Below are 18,211 nucleotides of genomic sequence, written 5' to 3' on the forward strand. Positions count from 1 at the left end.
TTTTAATGTGACAAGCCCTTGTTGAGAACTATATGTGAGTGAAGTCATACTAGTGGAGTGTGAAATTCAAATTATATATTATTGAATGAGTAGATCTGAGATACCACATAGAGTTCTTACTGAGGGTTCTTTAAATAGACCTTAACATGAAAGGAAGAGAATAATTAGAGATGAATTATGCTAATTTGAAGACATTTTTTCTTAAATTACAAAGAAACTGAAAACTCTGAAGTCACTAATTTTGCAGTAACTTCATTTACTGTGAATCATTTTGTAATAAATATGAACTGTTTTTTAAAAGAAAAATCTATTTTGTTATAATAAAGCACAAAGAAGTATTTAAGTTTCTTCAACAGCATGCAGTTATAACATTAGTATCTAGTTTAATGGCTACCCTAGAAATTTTAACAAGCAGACTGAACAAAGAATAAAGACATTCAAAACATTGGTTTTCATTTTAATTCTCATCACCCCTGATATACATGCTATTTTATCTAAGATTTTAATTCTATCATTTTTAACCCCATAAATGAAACATTATTTTATGCAACTAATTTCTTTTAGGTTTAGCTATATATTTACCAGTTTCTTTGCACACCAATACTTTTTGCATCTCAAACTTTACATTTGGGACAATTTTTCCTTACCTGAAAAATATCCTTTAGAATTTCCTTCTAAAGAAAGATGGGAGGAAACTCACTTTTTGTTTTTCTAAAAATATCCTCTTTTGCCCTTTTTCTCAAAGATAATTTTGTTGGTTGTTGTAGACTGACAGCTGATTATCTCTCAGTATAGTGAAGATAATATTCTACAGTCTTTTGGCTTCTACTGTTGCTAGTGCCAAGTGAGCTTAAAATATAATTGTCATTCTCTTGTAGGTAATTTGTCTATTTTCTCTGGCTCTTTTAAGATCTTCTCTTGCTTTTGGTGTTCTTCATTTTCACTATGAAGTGGAATTTCTATATTTATGTGGAATTCTTTATATTTATCACACCTGGAATTTGTTGGCCTTCCTGAATCGAGGACTGGTATCTTTCAACAAATCTGGGAAATATTCAGCCATTATTTCTTTAAGTACTCCCTCTCCCTGATCCTTTCTTGTCCATCCTTCTGGAACTTGAAAGATGTATGTTAGATTTCAGTATATTATCCATATCTCCTAACCTCCCATATTTTTCATTTCTTTGTCTCTCTGTACTATGTTCTGGATAATTTATTCATGTCTGTCGTTCTGATCACTCATCTTTTTCAGCTGTTTATTCCATTGAGTTTTAATTTAAATATTTTTCATTTCTAGAAATACTATAAAGTTCTTTTTTGAATCTGCTTTATTGTTTTTCTTGGTTTCTTGTTCCTATTGTTTTCTTCAATGCCTACTTTTATTCCTTTAAACAAATTAAGGACTTGTTTTGTATTCCAGATAATTCCGTAGTTCTTTGTGGATCTGATTCTGCTGTTTTTTTTATTGTTTGTTTCAGCTGGCTCTCACTCATCGTGCCTTATGTCCTTATGTGTTTATTGATTTTTGGTGTGTGTATGTGTGTGTGTGTGTGGCTTAATATTCCTTGGACCTTTCGAGTTGCTGGAATTCATTGAGGCATTGTTAGAAAGTATGGTTCTCAGGCACCAGGGGTCACTACGAAAACAGGACTATTTTAGAATAAATTATAGGCTTGAAATTGATCAGACCTTAAATAGGATACATTTGCACTGCTAACCTGCAGGAGGCCCAGCTCGTGATTACAAATATCAAGGAGATTGTTTTTTCTTCCACCTAATGGGAATGTTATGGCAGCAAGTTTTCTTGCTGATGAAGATTTATTTCTGATTCACCCTCACACTGAAGATACAGCTCTTTGAGGTCATGGCCTTTTTGAGGTTTTCCTGTTAGACTCATCACTCTGAGTGGGGCTCTATGCTTTGTCTCCAATCTACCACGCAACCACAGAAGACAAAATCAACCCTAGAAGTCCCCAGGGTTTAACAGAAAATAATCAGAAGCTGGCCTCAGGGATCCCTTATTTTCCGAGATTCCTGCTTTCACTGTGCCTTGGGCCTCTCTGCACTGCTTAGTTTTATTCCCACTGACACATTTAAAAAGATATATTTCAAAATACTTCATGCTATATTTTAGTTGTTTTTAGTGTGATATTTATGCAGGGTGTTTTTTCCTCAGTATTACCAGAAACAAGTCTAGCATTGTTATCTTTTATAGTTTACTCTTTTTTCCTAAAATGTATTGAGGTATAGAAATAATACAGTTAGTGAATTCCTACTGGAAGCTTTTAAGAGTATTTTGATAGGCAGATGATATTTTTTAAAAATAAAGAAATTTATATTTTCACTAATTATTTTCCCTAAAGTTTTGAAAAATATCTAGAAAATGTAATCATTTTAAGAAATATGATGTGGGGCAAGATATCATGATTGTTGTAGCTACTTTACTATTAATCTTTCAGTACTGGAAATTATCGTAAATTAAAATATATGCTTTAATCTTTGATCCCCCAATTGTTTGATAGAATAATTGCAAACATTCATTGAGCATTTACCATATGCCAGGTGTTGTTTAAAGACTCCATTTAAACTTCACAACCTCAGAAGATTGATACTAGTAATGGTGATTCCATGTGACAAATAAAAAAAATTGAGACCCAGCAAAATGTAGTCATTTGCCCAAGATCACACAGCTAGTGGGTGAAGGAGCTGGGATTCAGATATAGGGAGTTTGTTTCCAGAACCACACTCAGTCCCTCCACTGTCTTCTCTGATACCAGTTGGCGTACCTAACAACAGGTAATGAGCAAGATTGACCAAGGTGTGCTTTATATTTCATTTAAATAGTGGTACTCAAAAAATAATTGCGAAGTGTGCTGGGATTTTCGTAGGATTGTGTTGGATCTATAGATCAATTTGGAGAATCTCAAGCCTGTAACTGATGAGGATTGCCATTCTAACAATACTAAGTCTTCCAGTCCATGGAAATGAAATGTCTCTCCATCTAGATCTTTCTCTCAGCAAGTTTTTATAGCTTACAATATATGCCTTGCATTTCTTTTGTTAAATTTATTTTTCAGTGTGTTATTATTTTAATGCTATTGTAAATGCAGTTGTTTATTTTATTTTTGGATTGTTCATTGTGAGTGTAAAGAAAATACCATTGATTTTGTATAGTCTATCCAACGGCCTTGCTGAACTCATTTATTGTTGTATTTTTTCTCTAGATTCCTCAGGATTTTCTACATACAAAGTCTTGTTATCTGAGAATAAAAATGGTTTTATTTTCTCCTTTCCAATCTAGACGCCTTTCTTTTTAGATTTTTTCTTCACTGCACTGACTAAAACCTCCAGTAAAATGTTGACTAGAAGTGACAAGAAAGTGTTCCTAATCATAGGTGGAAAACATTCAGTCTTACACCACGAAGCGTGGTGCTAACTGTAGGGTTTTGTGTAGATGCCCTTTATCAGTTCCTTTCTGTTCAGCGTGGCTGATTTTATCCTGAACTGGTGTTCGATTTTCTCAAATGTTTTTTCTGCATCTATGGAATGATCCTATGGTTATGTCCTCTATTAATGTGGCATATTACATTAATTGATTTTTAGATGTTAAACTAACCTCTGATTCTTGTAATAAAACCCACTTGGTCATAGTGTATATGTTGCTGGACTCAGCTGGCTAGTATTTTGTTAAGGATTTTTGCATCTATATTCATGAGGGATATATTGGTCTGTAGTTTTGTGTTTTTTCTTTTGATGTCTTTGTCTGGCTTTGGGTTTAGGATAAGATAGACTTAAAAAGTGTGTTGAGAAGTGTTCCTTCTACTCTGTTTTCTGAAAGTGTTTATAAAGGAGTGTTTCTTCTTTAAATATCGATATAATTACCAATTAAACACTCTGGGCTGGTGATTTTCTTTGGGAAGATTTTTAATAACTAATTCAAATTTTTTTTACTTGTTACAGGTCTCTTCAAATTTTCTTTTTCTTCTTGAATCAGTTTCAATAATTTGTGTGTTTCTAGAATTTGTTTGCTTAATCCAAGTTTTCTAATTTGTTAGAAATAAAGTTATTGTTCATAGTATACCCTTATAATTTTTTTAAACTTCTGTAGTGTCAGTATGCTACCTGGCTCCTCTTTCATTTCTAATTTTGATAATTTGTCTTCTCTCTTTTTTTCTTGGTCAACCTGGCTGAAAGTTTGTAAATTTTATTGATCTTTCCAAGAACCAACTTTTTTACTTTATTGATTCTCTTTGTTTTTTTCTTTTTTCAGTTTTCTATTTCATTGATTTCCACTCTTATCTTTATTTCCTTCCTTCAGCTTGCTTTAGGTTGAGTTTGCTCTTCTTTTTCTAGTTTCTTAAGGTAGAATCCAAAGTTACTGATTTGAGACCTTTCAACTCTGCTGTCAGTGTTTAAAGATACAGATTTCCTTCTAACCACTGCTTTAGTTGCATTTGGTAATGTCTTTATTTTACCCTCTTTTTTCAGTTTTATTGAGGTATAATTGACAAAAGTAAATTGTATATATTTAAAGTATACAATTTGATGTTTTTGATATACATATAGATTGTGAAATAATCACCACAATCAAGCTAATTTACATATTCATCATCTCACATAGTTTTTTTCTTTTTCTTTTCTTTTTTTTTTTTTGTGGTTAGAGCACTTAAAATCTACCCTCTTGGCAAATTTAAAGTGTACAATTTTACAGTATTGTTAACTGTAGTCACATTGCTGTGTGTTAGAGCTCCAGAACTTATTCATCTTGTGTAACTGAAACTTTGTACCCTTAGACCAACGTCTCCCCATTTCTCCCTTCCTCCAGCCCCTGGCAATCACCATTCTCCTCTCTGCTTCTATGTGTTTGACTATTTTAGATTCTACATACAAGTGAAATCATACAGTAATTGTCTTTCTCTGTCTGGCTTATTTTACTTAACATAATGTCTCCCAGGTCTTTTTTTACATAGTTTTGTTGGATATAGAAATTCTTCGTTGACATTTTTTTCAGTACTTTGTCTATGTCATTCCATTGCTATCTGGCTTGCATTTCTTCTGATGAGAAGTCAGCCGTTAATTGTATTTTTCCCCTGTGTGTCGTGAGTCATTTTCTCTTGCTACTTTCAAGATTTTCTCTTTATCTTTGTTTTCAGCTGTTTGTGTGTCTAAATGTAGATCTCTTAGTGTTTATGGGTTCTTTGAATTTCTTGGATGTGTAGATTAATGTTTTCCATTAAATTTGGGACATTTTCAGAATTATTTCTTCAAATTTATATCCTTTCTCTCATCCTTCTGGGACTCCCTTTACATATTTACCACTACAGTTGATGTTGTCCCACAGGTTTCTGGGGTCTTATTCATTTTTCTTTATTCTTTAAACATGGTTACCTTAAGTTCTTTGAATATATTTGTAATAGCTGTTTTGAAGTCTTTGTCAGCTAAATCCAACATATGAACCCACTTGGACAATTTCTATTGACTGTTTATTTCTCCTGAATGTGTGTCACATTTTACTGTTTCTTTGTATATCTTATAATTTTTGTTGAAAACTGGACGTTTTAGGTAATAAATTATAGCAAATTTAAATTCTGATTTTTACCTCTGAGTGCTGTTTTTTAATTTGTTTCTTTGTTTGTGTTTTTTGGTTTGTTTAGTAACTTGCCTTGGACTAAATCTGTGGAATCTGTTACCCACAGTGTGGGCTGCTGCTGTCTCTGCCCAGTTATTTGATGATGATGATGATGATGATGATGATGATGATGATGATGATGATGATGCCTGCCTTTCTAGGGGTCACCCACTTGTCTGCATACCTTAGTGTCAGTCAGTGATGTGTCGGAATTTAGTCAGTGTTTAAGTCTTTCCCAGCTTTTACTTTCCGCCAAGCCTTCTCATGTTTTCACTGCCATGTACCAGGCTGAGAGTGAGCCAGGAATATGTGGATAGCTTTTAGTCTCTCTTGTGTTTGTGGGTAGCCTTCCCATCAGCCAGGAATTTGCAGAGAGCTTATCAAAGCCCTCCATGGCTGTTGATTTCCTTGATCTCCTTGTTAAATTTGGATGAAGCCACAGGCTAACTGAACCACTGGGCTTCCCCATTTGTCTACCTCTGAGATCACTACAGCTACTAACAATGCTGATGGGCATGGAGTTTTCCCATGCTCAGCTCCAAATCAAGTGAGTCATCTCTGGCAATGAAGTTGTTGATGTTTACAGCTTGACTTTATCTGAGATGGAGGGGAGAGCTAGGGCTGGTTGAGGGAGGATAGGAGAAGTCTCAGGCAAGAATCCCATAGACTCCCACTGTTCGTACCCAAGTTCAGTTGTTTTTCATGAATAATCACTTCCCAATTTGTTTTATGCCTTTGGTCTTTGGTTGATTTACAGAGCATTAAGATGCTTATGTTGACAATTTTGTCTAATTTTATTATTGCTTATTGGGAAGAGGATCTGCTAAGCTCTTTACTGTGTCACATTCTGTCATATATTTTGTAGCATCACCACAGATTCACACATGATTATTAATGCTGTCAATATAGTCAACTATTATTTGAAAATGACATTGGATTTTGATTTATGTTAGCTTTATGGAGATAAATTAATTCTTTAGTTGGGTTTAATTAATGTTTTCATTATGATAGCATCTATTTGCTCATTCATTTCTTGAGTACTAATATGCTCTAATTTCTGTGATGTAAAGATGTATGAAAAAGTTCCTGGCTTCCATGCATTCCCAAGTATAGTTGAAGAGACAAACTAAAAATAAATAATTATAATAAAGTATATATAACATGATGTTATATAGGGGTGAGCAGAGTGCTGCGGGGTGTCTTGGAGAGGGTGTGCCTGTCTCTGACTAGTAAGAATTCACAAAGTTTGCTGCCTTTGATTGGGACTCGGAAGGGTCGGAGTCTGCCGAGCAAAGGGGATGCAATAGATAGGGAATTCTGAGCATGGAAAGCGGTATGTGTGAAGACGAGGCTCAAGTTCAAGTAATTTCTGGAAAACACTCTGGAGGGTACATGATGAAGAGCAGTAGAAGATGAAACTTAGCTAGAAGATAACATTTACATCTGCTGAACATTCTGGCCTTCATCCACTGGGCCACCACATGCCATCCAACGTCTTTAATGATCAGATTAGTTTTCACTTTTGTCTTGTCTTGGGGTTAATCTCCGGCAGCTCTGTGGAACATCAGACTGCAATGAGGAGGGACACTTTACAGGTCAATCAAACAGGAGATTTGGACCCTCGGAGTTGAGAAATAGTGAGTGCAAAAACAAAGAATGGCCAAATTCAAAAGATGTTTATGATATAATGGACAGAATTTGGTGATATTGAAATAAGGAAGGGTGAGTGTGGCTGGTTGGGCACAGACTTAGAGGGTGTGAAGAGGAAACAGCCTCTGGGATGCCACCAAATAAGAAATCAACCCAAACAACAAAAACCAGATAGGATGTCCAGACGAATCATTAGCTGAGGGGCCAGGTAAGAGGGAGAATCCAGGCAAGAGGGAACATACAGAAACCTGGGAGACCAGGCTGGAACCACAGTTGCAGCAGAGGATGTGTGGTGGATCGTAAATAAACTTTCTGAGCTGCCAAGAGCAAAACGACTTAATCTTATGTCCGTGGCCTTAAGGTTGGGTGGGGTAGGGGCAGTAAGAGGTCCCAATCCAACATGGTCATTTTGGCACTCTTTTATTTTTAATAAAAATTTGGAATTAATCTAAACCTTTCTTGAAGTAGGATAATGGTATTGATTAATAATTCTCCCCCAACTAATGTTCTTCCTGTGGGTAACTCAGACATTCACAGAGACCTTCATTAACTCTGAAATCATTGAGGAGTTATTTAGAAAGCAACTCCTTAAAAACCCAGTAGTTAGTGCTGCCAAAGTGTTAATGCACCTTTTCAAAGCATTAAGGAGCTGGCCAGACACAAATGGATTCAATGACTGTGTATAAAGAGTAAATGATGATGTGCCTTGTCTCTGATCTACACTTTTTTAAGAGGTCTCTTTTTATCTGTGACGTTCTGTGACTTAATTTTTCCTGTCCATGACATTCTAATGTTTTTTAATTGCCAACCATCCGGATTTGCTGTCGGTATGAATCAGGTTTTTTTAATATAATTAAGCCAGCTTATCTGTCACCCACCGTAATCCATTCTATCTTAATTACTTTTCCATTTCCAGAGCCAATCACCATAATTAACACAAATATAGAAAAATCTGAGTCATTTTTATAAGTATTAACACAGAATGCCTGTCAGATATATGCATACACTTTCTTCACATTTTTAGGAAGGTTCAACATAACTTGGTAAAATGAATTAGTATTCTGCCAGAAACACAGAAAACAGAAATCAGTATTTCAGTTCATTCACTTACTTCATGAAACCAACTTTCTACACCCCATTATTTGTTTCCCAGCATTTCACAGGGTCTTGATTCTATATCCATGCAATGACAAATTGTAAAATAGGAAACCTTTCTGTGTGTGGAGGTAATTGCAGGGAAGCATTATCTGTCAGCTCACTTCTGTTGCTGGTGCGTGTGTGGGTTTTCTCATTCACTCATTCCTTAATTGAGTGCGAATCTAATCCCTGGGAATGCAGCAGTGAATGAGACAAAGGAAGGTTCTGACTCCTTTTCAGCTCATAGTGCAGTGGGGGAGACAGATAGTAAACGAATACCAACAATAGTGATGAGCAGTGTGCAAAGAATTTAAAGAAGGTGATGTGCTAGAGAGTGGTTCTGTGGCTGGAGGGCTCAGAGAAGGCCTCTCTGAGGAGGTGGCATTACAGCCGACATGAATGATAGGAGATGCCATGAGATGATCATGGGACTAAGCATTCCAGGAGAAAGCCATAGCTAGAGCAAAGGCCACGAGTGGGAATGTGACCCAGGAACCAAATGAACGCCAGTGCTGCTGGAGTCACATGAGCAGGAAAAGTGGTAAGAGACGAGTTTAGGGAGAGGGAGAACATTCAAGGGAAGGAGTGTGGATTTCATTTTCAGGAAGAGCTCCTGGAGGGTTTTAAACAAGACAGTGATGTGATCTGATTTACATTTTTAAAAAATCTGTCTGGCTGCTCTGTGGAGAGTGGATTGATGGGGGCAAGTACGGAAACAGGGAGACAGAATTCAGATGAGAGATGAGTTTGGCTTACACCAGAGGTGCAGAGAAGTAGATTAATTCAGGATTTGTTTAGAGACAGATGGAGCAAGGGAACTTACTGATGGGTTGACTGTTAAGGGGTGTATCCGTCAAGGATAACTCAGATTTTTTTTGTTTCATAAATACTAAGACTTCAGTGTCCCTTAACCATTCCATGAAGTTATTGCATTCATCATTTTCAAAGACTCATTCTTTGCACAGTTGCATATTTTCCATGGTTAGAGCAAACTATGGCATATGGCTTTCTAGATTCAAATCCGGGTTCTCCAACTTAGTGGTCAGATGACTTGGGCAAGTCTCTGAACCCCTCTATGTTTCAGTTTCTTCTTATAAAAAAATAGAATAATAATTTTACCTGTTTTGTAGGGATGTTGTCACAAGTGACTAAGAAAATACACACAGAAATACTTAGCACACTACTAGACTGCAGTAAGCACTCAGTAAATGTTAGTAATTAGATACTATATTTCTGTCTTATCCTCCTTGCTGTCGCACATTCAGATCTCAATACCTAGTAATCAGAGTTACAAAAACATTTTTAAGAAACAAATAATGTCTGCTGCTTATTTTATAATTTTTTCATGTATTATTTTGATACTTTTTTTTAGAATGTCTTAATAATCGTTGTTTAATATATTGCCAACTTCCACATCTGGTAGTATTTGTTTATTTTTAAAGTGACTTTTTAAATTTGGGTTTTAAACATCTATAGCCTTTTAGAGAGATTGAATATTATCAGCTTTATTGTGAAGTTGGTGTTTTTGGCCCTTAAAATTGGGTGAGGGAGGATGGGCATGTAATCCCAAGATTATATAAATCATGTAAAAGCTTAGTATACTGCCTCCACCAGTGCTATAACAGCACGTGGGAACTCCTCAGATGTCCCACTCCTCAGCTCTGTCCTGCTTTCCCTGTGGACTTAGGTCCATGTTGGGTCTACGACTGGAAAAGACCCTATTCATTTGGGTCACAGGGTAATCTAGAAGACCTTGTATTGAACCTTTGATTTCCATGTAAAGACTGGTTCCTGACACTGTCAGGCTGCAGCTGTATTTCAGACTCCTGAGACTGGGTATTTGTGTCTCAAAATAGGCTTGAAAACTGTAGGAAAGTGGAGTAGGTCACCACAGCATATGGTTGAATTTGCATAGACAGATGTGCTTGAGAATAATAAGGAAATTCTTTTAAATTGGTTCCTTAGTTAGAAATGTGGTATGCAAATGTTTCATAGTTATGGCTGGGATTGAGGTACATTTAGCAAATGGTACTTTTCATGAGATAACACATTAACCTAATTTTTAAAAGCTCGGTTTCTCATCTTTCACTGAAGTCAGTTGGGCAAGGCACAGCCTCTCTTTGCTGTAAGAATCTTGTGGTGTCATCATTGACGTGGAGCATTGTTCAGCACAGGTGGCTTTGGAATCCCTTTCTGTGCAAACATTCAACAGTGAATACATACATATTCTGTGGTTCTTCTGGTTTCAGGTTCTCTGTTTCTTGTATTTTTTTACTGACATGAATAATAAAAATGTTTTATTATGAAGTGTTTACACGGTGTGGCACATGTAAAATAGTTCCCTTCTCTGATATAACAGGCAGGCCCTAAGCCCAATGGGAGACATTACTCAGTTAAAGCGTGGGCCAGTTGAATCTGCTGTGTGTGGAATCTGCTAGTTTTGGATGTTGGCTTCTCTTCCTTTGTCTCTCCTAATTGTTGTGCCGATAGCATGGATGCTGTACTGAATTTTGTAAAAGTTGCTTATTTCTAAATACTGTAGGAAATGATGATAAGAGTCTAGATTTTTTGGAAATCAATAACTAATTAATCAATGCATGTGTGTGTTTTGAAACTTTTACACTTAATGGGGCTAAAACACCTGATAGCCCTACAATTTTTCCTTCTACCTCTTCCAAAGGCTGTGTGGTAGTGGCTATGTAAGAGCTCATGTGAGAGTTTATGTGGGCATAAAGAATCGACTGTGAATTCTCAGCTCTGCCAGCACACACAGAACCGACCAGTGAGGCTCCCTTCTGTCTTGCAGTCTTCTTGTGTGTGCCTGGTGCGGGGATCTCTGCTCTCCCTGCTCTGTTAAGAGCAAGTCTCCCTCAGCAGTCAAATATCCCGACATTTCACAATGCGGCACCCCAACTTGATTATATTAATGTTAATATTTGTGAGCTTTCATTTTTTTTTCAGAAATATATATATGTGGACATAACTCACTTTCTATGTGTTTGTTTTTCTACCACAGACACGGGAGCAGAAAGACAGGCACTAAAAGAAAATGTGTATCCTAAATTGAGAGAATTCTGCAGAGAAAACTACGGATTAGAATTTCAGGTAACTCTGATATTAACTTCATTTTTAATTATGTCAGCTAAATAACTAATGTTTGTTTCTTGTCACAACTTGGGTGTTATAAAAGACAAGTTTTAAGGCCTGTGAAATTTCCTTTCGTTAAGTTTGGGTAAAAAGAAACACTGGAAGATGGAAATAAAATAGTCATTTTTGATGTTTTGCACTTTTATGCTCTGTTTCTCCGACCCTACTTTGTGTTGGCTCATCTTTTTCTTTGAACCATGTTTATTTGCTTTTTTGATAATTTCCATTATTATGAAAGAGGTGAAGGTTGCTGAGCACCTGCCTTTAAACTACGGTCGCTAGAAATGTTTTGCATCTAAAAATTGGGACAAACTTTCTCACAAGTATTTCCTTTTAGCAGCCTGGCAAGTCTTTGCCTTCTGTCTTGCCTTTTAGTTTTTATTCATGTTGTAGAATGTCCTTTTTCCTGAGCATTTCAGGGATTTACCATTTACAAATATATATGTATATCAGTTTTTCAAGAGACAGTAACTTTGCATGTCATTGCTAAACTTCATGAACATCCTGGCATTTGTAGACACCATTGATTTTGCCACCTAATAGAAAAGTACTAGAAAACATTGGGCATGTCTTGGACATCCAGAAATTTAGAAAGTGAATGGCTCCTGCAACAGATAACGTTATTTAATCAGAATTTTTCAACCTCCTTTACAGTGGACATCTTAACTCTCCAGTGTCATCTTAACTACATGTTTACATTGTTAAGTGAGGAATATGTGCTAAAGATTTGTGGTAGAAGAGTGCAAAATGCACCATTGTTAGTGGGAGAAAATTTCCCCCTTCGTTTATTTCCTCCTGAATAAATGTTTTATCTTTTTATACCTCATGATGCCTTCTAATATGATATATAAAATAACGTCTCAAAATGGCTTCAATCGCAGTGCATAGCATTGGTCAGCAGCAGGCCATTATGGCACACACATTGAATAGTTTCTCATAAGCCACCATTTACTTGATAAATTGTGAACCTAACTTAAATTCCTTGTTGTGAATTCAGCATTACCTTCTCCGAGGAATCTGGTTCTACTGATAACAGGGTTTCAACTGTCACAAGAATTCCAATCTGTCAAGATTCCCAAAGACTTAGACACTCCTTGGGGACTCGGTATAGAGGGAGAGGTGTTCAAGCATTTTAATCTTATCTTTGAGGTTATATGGGTTTGCATCGTTTTTGTCAGTAGAAGGAGGAAGTCGTTGAACTACACAATAGCCTCCATAAAACATGGTATTGATAGGATTAGCTGAGGGAAAAAATGAAAAGTATATTTTCTAAATTATAAGTAGGCACAGGAGAAGACAGATAAAGCCAAAGGAAAACTGTAGAGGGCAAGGTCCATAGAATAAATTGATGGCAAGGGTCATTCTAGGCAGGTGCATTAGATGAGTCAATGAGATGCTGGACAGCAGTGGAAGCAGCACTGGGCAAAGAAGAGATGGAACCGAGCCCCAGCTCTCTACTGTGAGCAACTTAACCCACTGGTCCTTCAGTTCATTGGCTAAAATGGGAGTGGTGACAGCTTACACATCTGAGGTTGTGTTTAGAATAAAATAAAATATGCAAGGTTACATTTGCTTCCCACTTCTAAGCTTAACAAGAGCTCAAATATGTAATATCTGAATCTTCTAAGAATATAGTTTTTAGTATAGTCTTTTCTGGTGGGTTGATTATAGATCTCCCGGAGGATGTGTTTTCTAGAGAGACAATTCTCTTTTCTCAACCACAACAAAATGTGGTGCCAGAAGCTTCATGAAAAAACCAGTTTACCAGTATTTACCAGTTTGCAGTATTCTGGATTCCATCTTTGGTTGTGCATTGAACCCAGAGGAAATGAATTTCCTAAAGTTACTTCAACGTACCAAGCTATTTCACGCCTCCGTGCTTTTGCTCATGTTGTTCTCTCCGCCTACAATGCTTTTCAGTCTGGTTCTTCTCCTGCTTCACCCCCTACGTCCCACTCATTCTGAAGACTCTTCCTATCCGATCTTACGTCATGCCCCTCCCCTCCTTGGCCACTGCCCTCCAGCTCTTGTCCTCCATTTGGTTCCTTGAACACTTCAAGCCCATTCCTCTTGAAGGATTTTGCCCTGGCTGTTCTCTCTCTGTAGAAAAGCTCACCCCCTCATCTTCACAGGGGTGCTTTCTCATTGTCCTTCAGTCTCCAATTAAATGTCACTTCTTAGAGATGCTTCCGTAGTAAGCCAATCTCAGTTTCTGTCTTCTACATCAGCGTATTTTAGTTCTTTGCATCGCATGTGTCAATAGGGCTTGCTTGTTGTCTTTCTCCCACGTGACTGTAAGTTCTGCAGGAACAGAGACTTGTCTGCTTTCATGACAGCTGCGTTCTTGGTCCTAGAAGAGTGCCTGGCACTTAATAAAACTCCATAAGATGTGTTGATTGAATGACTAAATGCCTGCATGAGCATATGAATGAGTGAAGTCTCAGCCCACACATTACTTGCTTAAGGAAGCTGCCTCTGATCCCCCCATCACTTCTAGGATATGCTATGTAACCTCCTCTTTGCTCCCCTAAGATCCTATGCATAACTCTTAATCGTTTATCCAGTTCTTTCAAGAAGTATTTCTTGAGCATTGACCACATTCCAGTCAACGTTCCCAGTGCTGAGAATACAGGAGCAAACTAATTGAACCCTCTTCTTGTGGAGCTTTCAATATTGTTGGGGGAGGCAGACAAGAAACAATAAATTCTAGTGATAATAAATGCATTTTATTGAGTAAATGCCTTGAAGAAAAGTAAAACAGGATAAGGGGCTGGGAATGCCAGGTAGACAGAGAAAGACTCAGCGATAAGATGAACTTTGAGCAGAAATCTGGAGAAAGTGATGGAGCAAGTCATGCAGATGTTTTGGGAGGAGAATTCCAGGCATATGCAACCAGGAAAACGGTCTGAGGTGGGAGCATGTTTAGAATATTCTAGGATCAGTAGAGGAGCCAAGTGTGAATGGAATGGAGTGAGTAAGGGAAATAATTTTAAGAGATGACATGAAAGTCAGATCACATGGGACCTTATGGGCCAAGATTAAGGACTTAGAATTTTACTGAGTAAGAAGGGAAAGAGTGACATTATATGACTTATGTTTAAGAGATTCACTCAAGCTCTGTGAGGACACTAGAATGGGCGTGGGGAGGAATGGTAAAGCAGAAAGATAGTACAAGTAAGATCATCATGGACCAGAGTGAGTGGTGGAGATGAGACATCTGGTTAGGTAAACTTTTCATCACCTGTCTATAAGGTCTAAAAGTTCTCAGGACTGGAATTGTGTCTTATTCAACTCATCCCAATGATTAGTCAAGTATCTGGCACATAGTAGGCCATTTAGTTACATCTTTGTTAAATTAAATGGATAGAATATGGAGTTATTTTAAGCAAGGCCATTGTATCTGTATGCCTGTTTGGCAAGCTTTTTTCTAGTGTTTCCTTTATTTTTCATTTGAGCTAAGATATTTAACAAAAATGCACCAGACTCTCTGATTACGTGAACTTCAATTAATTCTATGTGTAATATACGTAGGTTGATTGTTCAGAGATGGAAACAACTGAATGGAAAGACAGTTAAGCCCACTCAGAGCAGAGAACACACATGGCTTCAGAAAAGGACAAGATGTTTAAATTATATGTTATTTGATTTTCCAGTGCTCAAGTGCCCACGGCTACAGAGAAGAGGATAGACAGGAAGAACAAGGGGAATAAATTGAGAAAAATAAAGACAGATTGGGCAAAAGCAGGTGGTGCAGGGCCCAATAAATAAAGGGCTTGTAATTATATCCACAGGTGTCATCCGTTCTTGCTGTCAGATGTTTCCTTTCCATTCTCACTGCCGAGACCCTAGTCTCACCCTCATTACTTCAAAAATTGGGTGAACAAAAGCATTTTAACTCATCTTGTACCCTGCTTACACCTAATCAGTTGCGAGTCCTTGAGGAAGAGACTAGTTCTCGTTTATTTTTAAGTCCCCAGGGCCTCGAAGAGTGTTTGACATTTAGTGGGGTTTAGTAAAAATGTGTTAGCAGAACTGCCTACACTATCACCCTCCTTGAGTTTTTCTGTACACCACCAGCAGAGTCATCTTCCTTAAATGTCATGTTGTCAATTGCTTTGCTTAAAAGCTTTTAATGGCTCCCTGCTGCCTACCGGGTCCCTCTTGAATATGACCCCAGCTGTCTCTCTAACATCATCTCTCCTTCTTCCCAACATAAACACTCCATGCTAGTCAAGCCATTCTCGGCCTGTCCTTGGAGCACATCTTGCTGATTGCTCATTCCTGACTTGAAAATCTCATTCAGTATATCTGTTTCAATTCTCCCCTCTTACCAGAAATACCCTTTCTCCTCTACCACCAGTCCTTCAAAATCCAGCTCAAGGCCTAGCTTTCCCAAGCAGTCTTTTCCGCTTCCCAGATATCTCCCTCTTCTACTCTCTGAACTCTTATAAATCTGCCCACCAACCCCCACTAGGACCCTGAGCCAGGAGTAAACCTGGTTAGGGCAGGGACCTCTGAAAGGAGCACTTGACTGATCTGGGCACTTAGGACACCTCCATTTTGAAAGCAATTTTCATTTGAGTCCATCCACTCAATTTAGTATCATTCCTTAACTATACCTTCTGATAGCCCACTTCCTTAGTGGGCATCTAGTGTTTGTCTCACTTCATCTTAGTTACCAAACTTCATAAACCTGTTTCTTTTTCTTCACCTTTAACATCCAGTAAATCCCAAAGACCTGCGGATTCTACCTCCCTAAATATTTCTTCTTTCTGTCCCGTTTGTTCAAGTCGATATTGTCATTTTGACTATTGCAATAGATACCCTGCTGGTCTGTTTACCTTCATCTCTTCCTTCTCCTCTCCAGCATCAACCCTCTACCCACCTTAACCACCTAGTCCATCCTGCACAGTATTGCTGCAGTGGTATTTCTGAAATACAGATCTGACTCTTTTTATTTACAGGATACATGGCATGCAAGGTTCTCTTTTCCACCCCTGTCTACCAGTGAGGGCTTGTCTGTCACCCTACCCCACAGGCAGCCTGCTTTAGCCTTTCTAAACTACATTCAGTTCCCCAAACATGTTCTTCCTTTTCCCCAAGTCTTCACACCCACTGTGACCTATGTGTAGCGTGACCTTAAATTGTCCCCCCATGAAAATGACTAGAAAATTTATACTCACTCTTTAAGAAATGGTGAACTTCTGTCTTTAAGATTCCATGATGCTTTAGTCTTAATCTTTAATAGTATTTGTCATATTGTTTTAATTACTTTTAAAATGCCCTTCCCCCACTAACTGGGAGCTCTCAGAGGTCAGAAATCATATTATTTATATCTTCATATCACCAGCATTTTTTAATAGTACCTGGCTCACTATATACATAAGTAGTGCTGGTTGATCGAAGTGAATTTATTGATTAAATGAATAAAACCCAGAAGCTGAGAGTCTATACCAGTGCTAATGCAAAAGAAATAGAATGTGAGTCACAGGTAGAGCCACAAATGTAATTTTAAATGTTCTACTGACCTCATTTTAATAAGTAAAAGGAAACAGGTAAAACTTATTTTAATGATATATTTTATTTAAGCCATTATATCTAAAACATTATCCTTTTAACATGTAATCAATATAAAAATTATTAATGAGGTATTTTCTAAATCTTCAAAGTCCAGTGTTTTTTTTACACTCACAAAACATCCCAATTTACACTGGCCACGTTTTGGGTGCTCGGCAGCCGTATGTGGCCAGTGGCTCCTGTTGGACTCTGCAGTTCAAGATGGGAGTAGCGTCAAGGTGGGGCCATTCTAACAGAGATGAGAGCCTGACTGTCCGGTGACAGCCATCCAGCTGCAAGTGACAGACTTAACTAGGGGAGCTACGGTGGGAATGTAAATTCATTTATACATGTAAAAAATAAAATCCAGATAATGATTAAGAAAATAATTTTCCACTTGTCAAATTAGTCACCTTTTCTTTTATTCGATCACTTTTTGGACATTGCATTAATAGGCTGTGTGACCTGAAATAGTTAATGCAACCTTCAAAAGTGCTGTGGAATGGGGACTGAGTGACTGTAGTATGTGAGGCAACAGACTAAAACTTACGGTCAGCAGTTCATTTGCCTGCTGTCTTAAGACTTAAACTGTTTGGAATCAAGAGAGGCAAGTGATGGAAACGTTTATTTCCCAATCTTAGATGAACAGTCCTGGTGGTGGTGGATGCCATTGGTTACCTTTTGCAACTTTGCTAAATATAGCTTTAAAAAAATTTCTCCCCATATGCCCTTGCAATTAAATGTAACAACTTGGCCTGAGAGCAGGAACCCCCGTGTGCTGGCCCCAGCCCTTTGTCTTCTCTCTGACAGGCAAGTGTTGGGTTCCTAGGTGAGTAGGGAAATGTGAGAGTGAAACCTGCAGCTCCTGCCAGCAGGAAGATCTTGCCACACCTGCTTTCTGCCTCACAATGACATTGTGATGCCACCTGAAGGCACCAAAGGGATGGGGCTCATCTGTGGCAAAGGCACCACCTGAGCCCTTTTTCGTCTGGAATTTGACCTTCTGTTCTTTGCTCGAGGTTCCGTCTCTTGGTGTTTCCTTTGGCTGTGCAGGTCCAGACATCTCCACCTGGTGTTTTTTGTCCCTAGACC

General features: G+C 37.8%; 1 protein-coding gene across 2 annotated transcripts in view; it reads left to right on the forward strand.

The window, feature by feature from the left end:
* The window catches only part of NWD2 (NACHT and WD repeat domain containing 2), a 169,744-nt gene that overhangs the window by 59,514 nt on the left and 92,019 nt on the right, over positions 1–18,211 (forward strand). For both annotated transcript variants that reach the window (XM_087434173.1, XM_014784129.2), the window contains one exon: positions 11,433–11,521. In XM_087434173.1, coding sequence (XP_087290299.1) covers positions 11,433–11,521 — 89 coding nt within the window. The remainder of the gene's footprint in view (positions 1–11,432; positions 11,522–18,211) is intronic.

This window comes from Ceratotherium simum, chromosome 8 (genome assembly GCF_057802395.1).
Source record: "Ceratotherium simum simum isolate JZ-2026a chromosome 8, ASM5780239v1, whole genome shotgun sequence".
In the NCBI taxonomy this organism is placed as follows: Eukaryota; Metazoa; Chordata; class Mammalia; order Perissodactyla; family Rhinocerotidae; genus Ceratotherium; species Ceratotherium simum.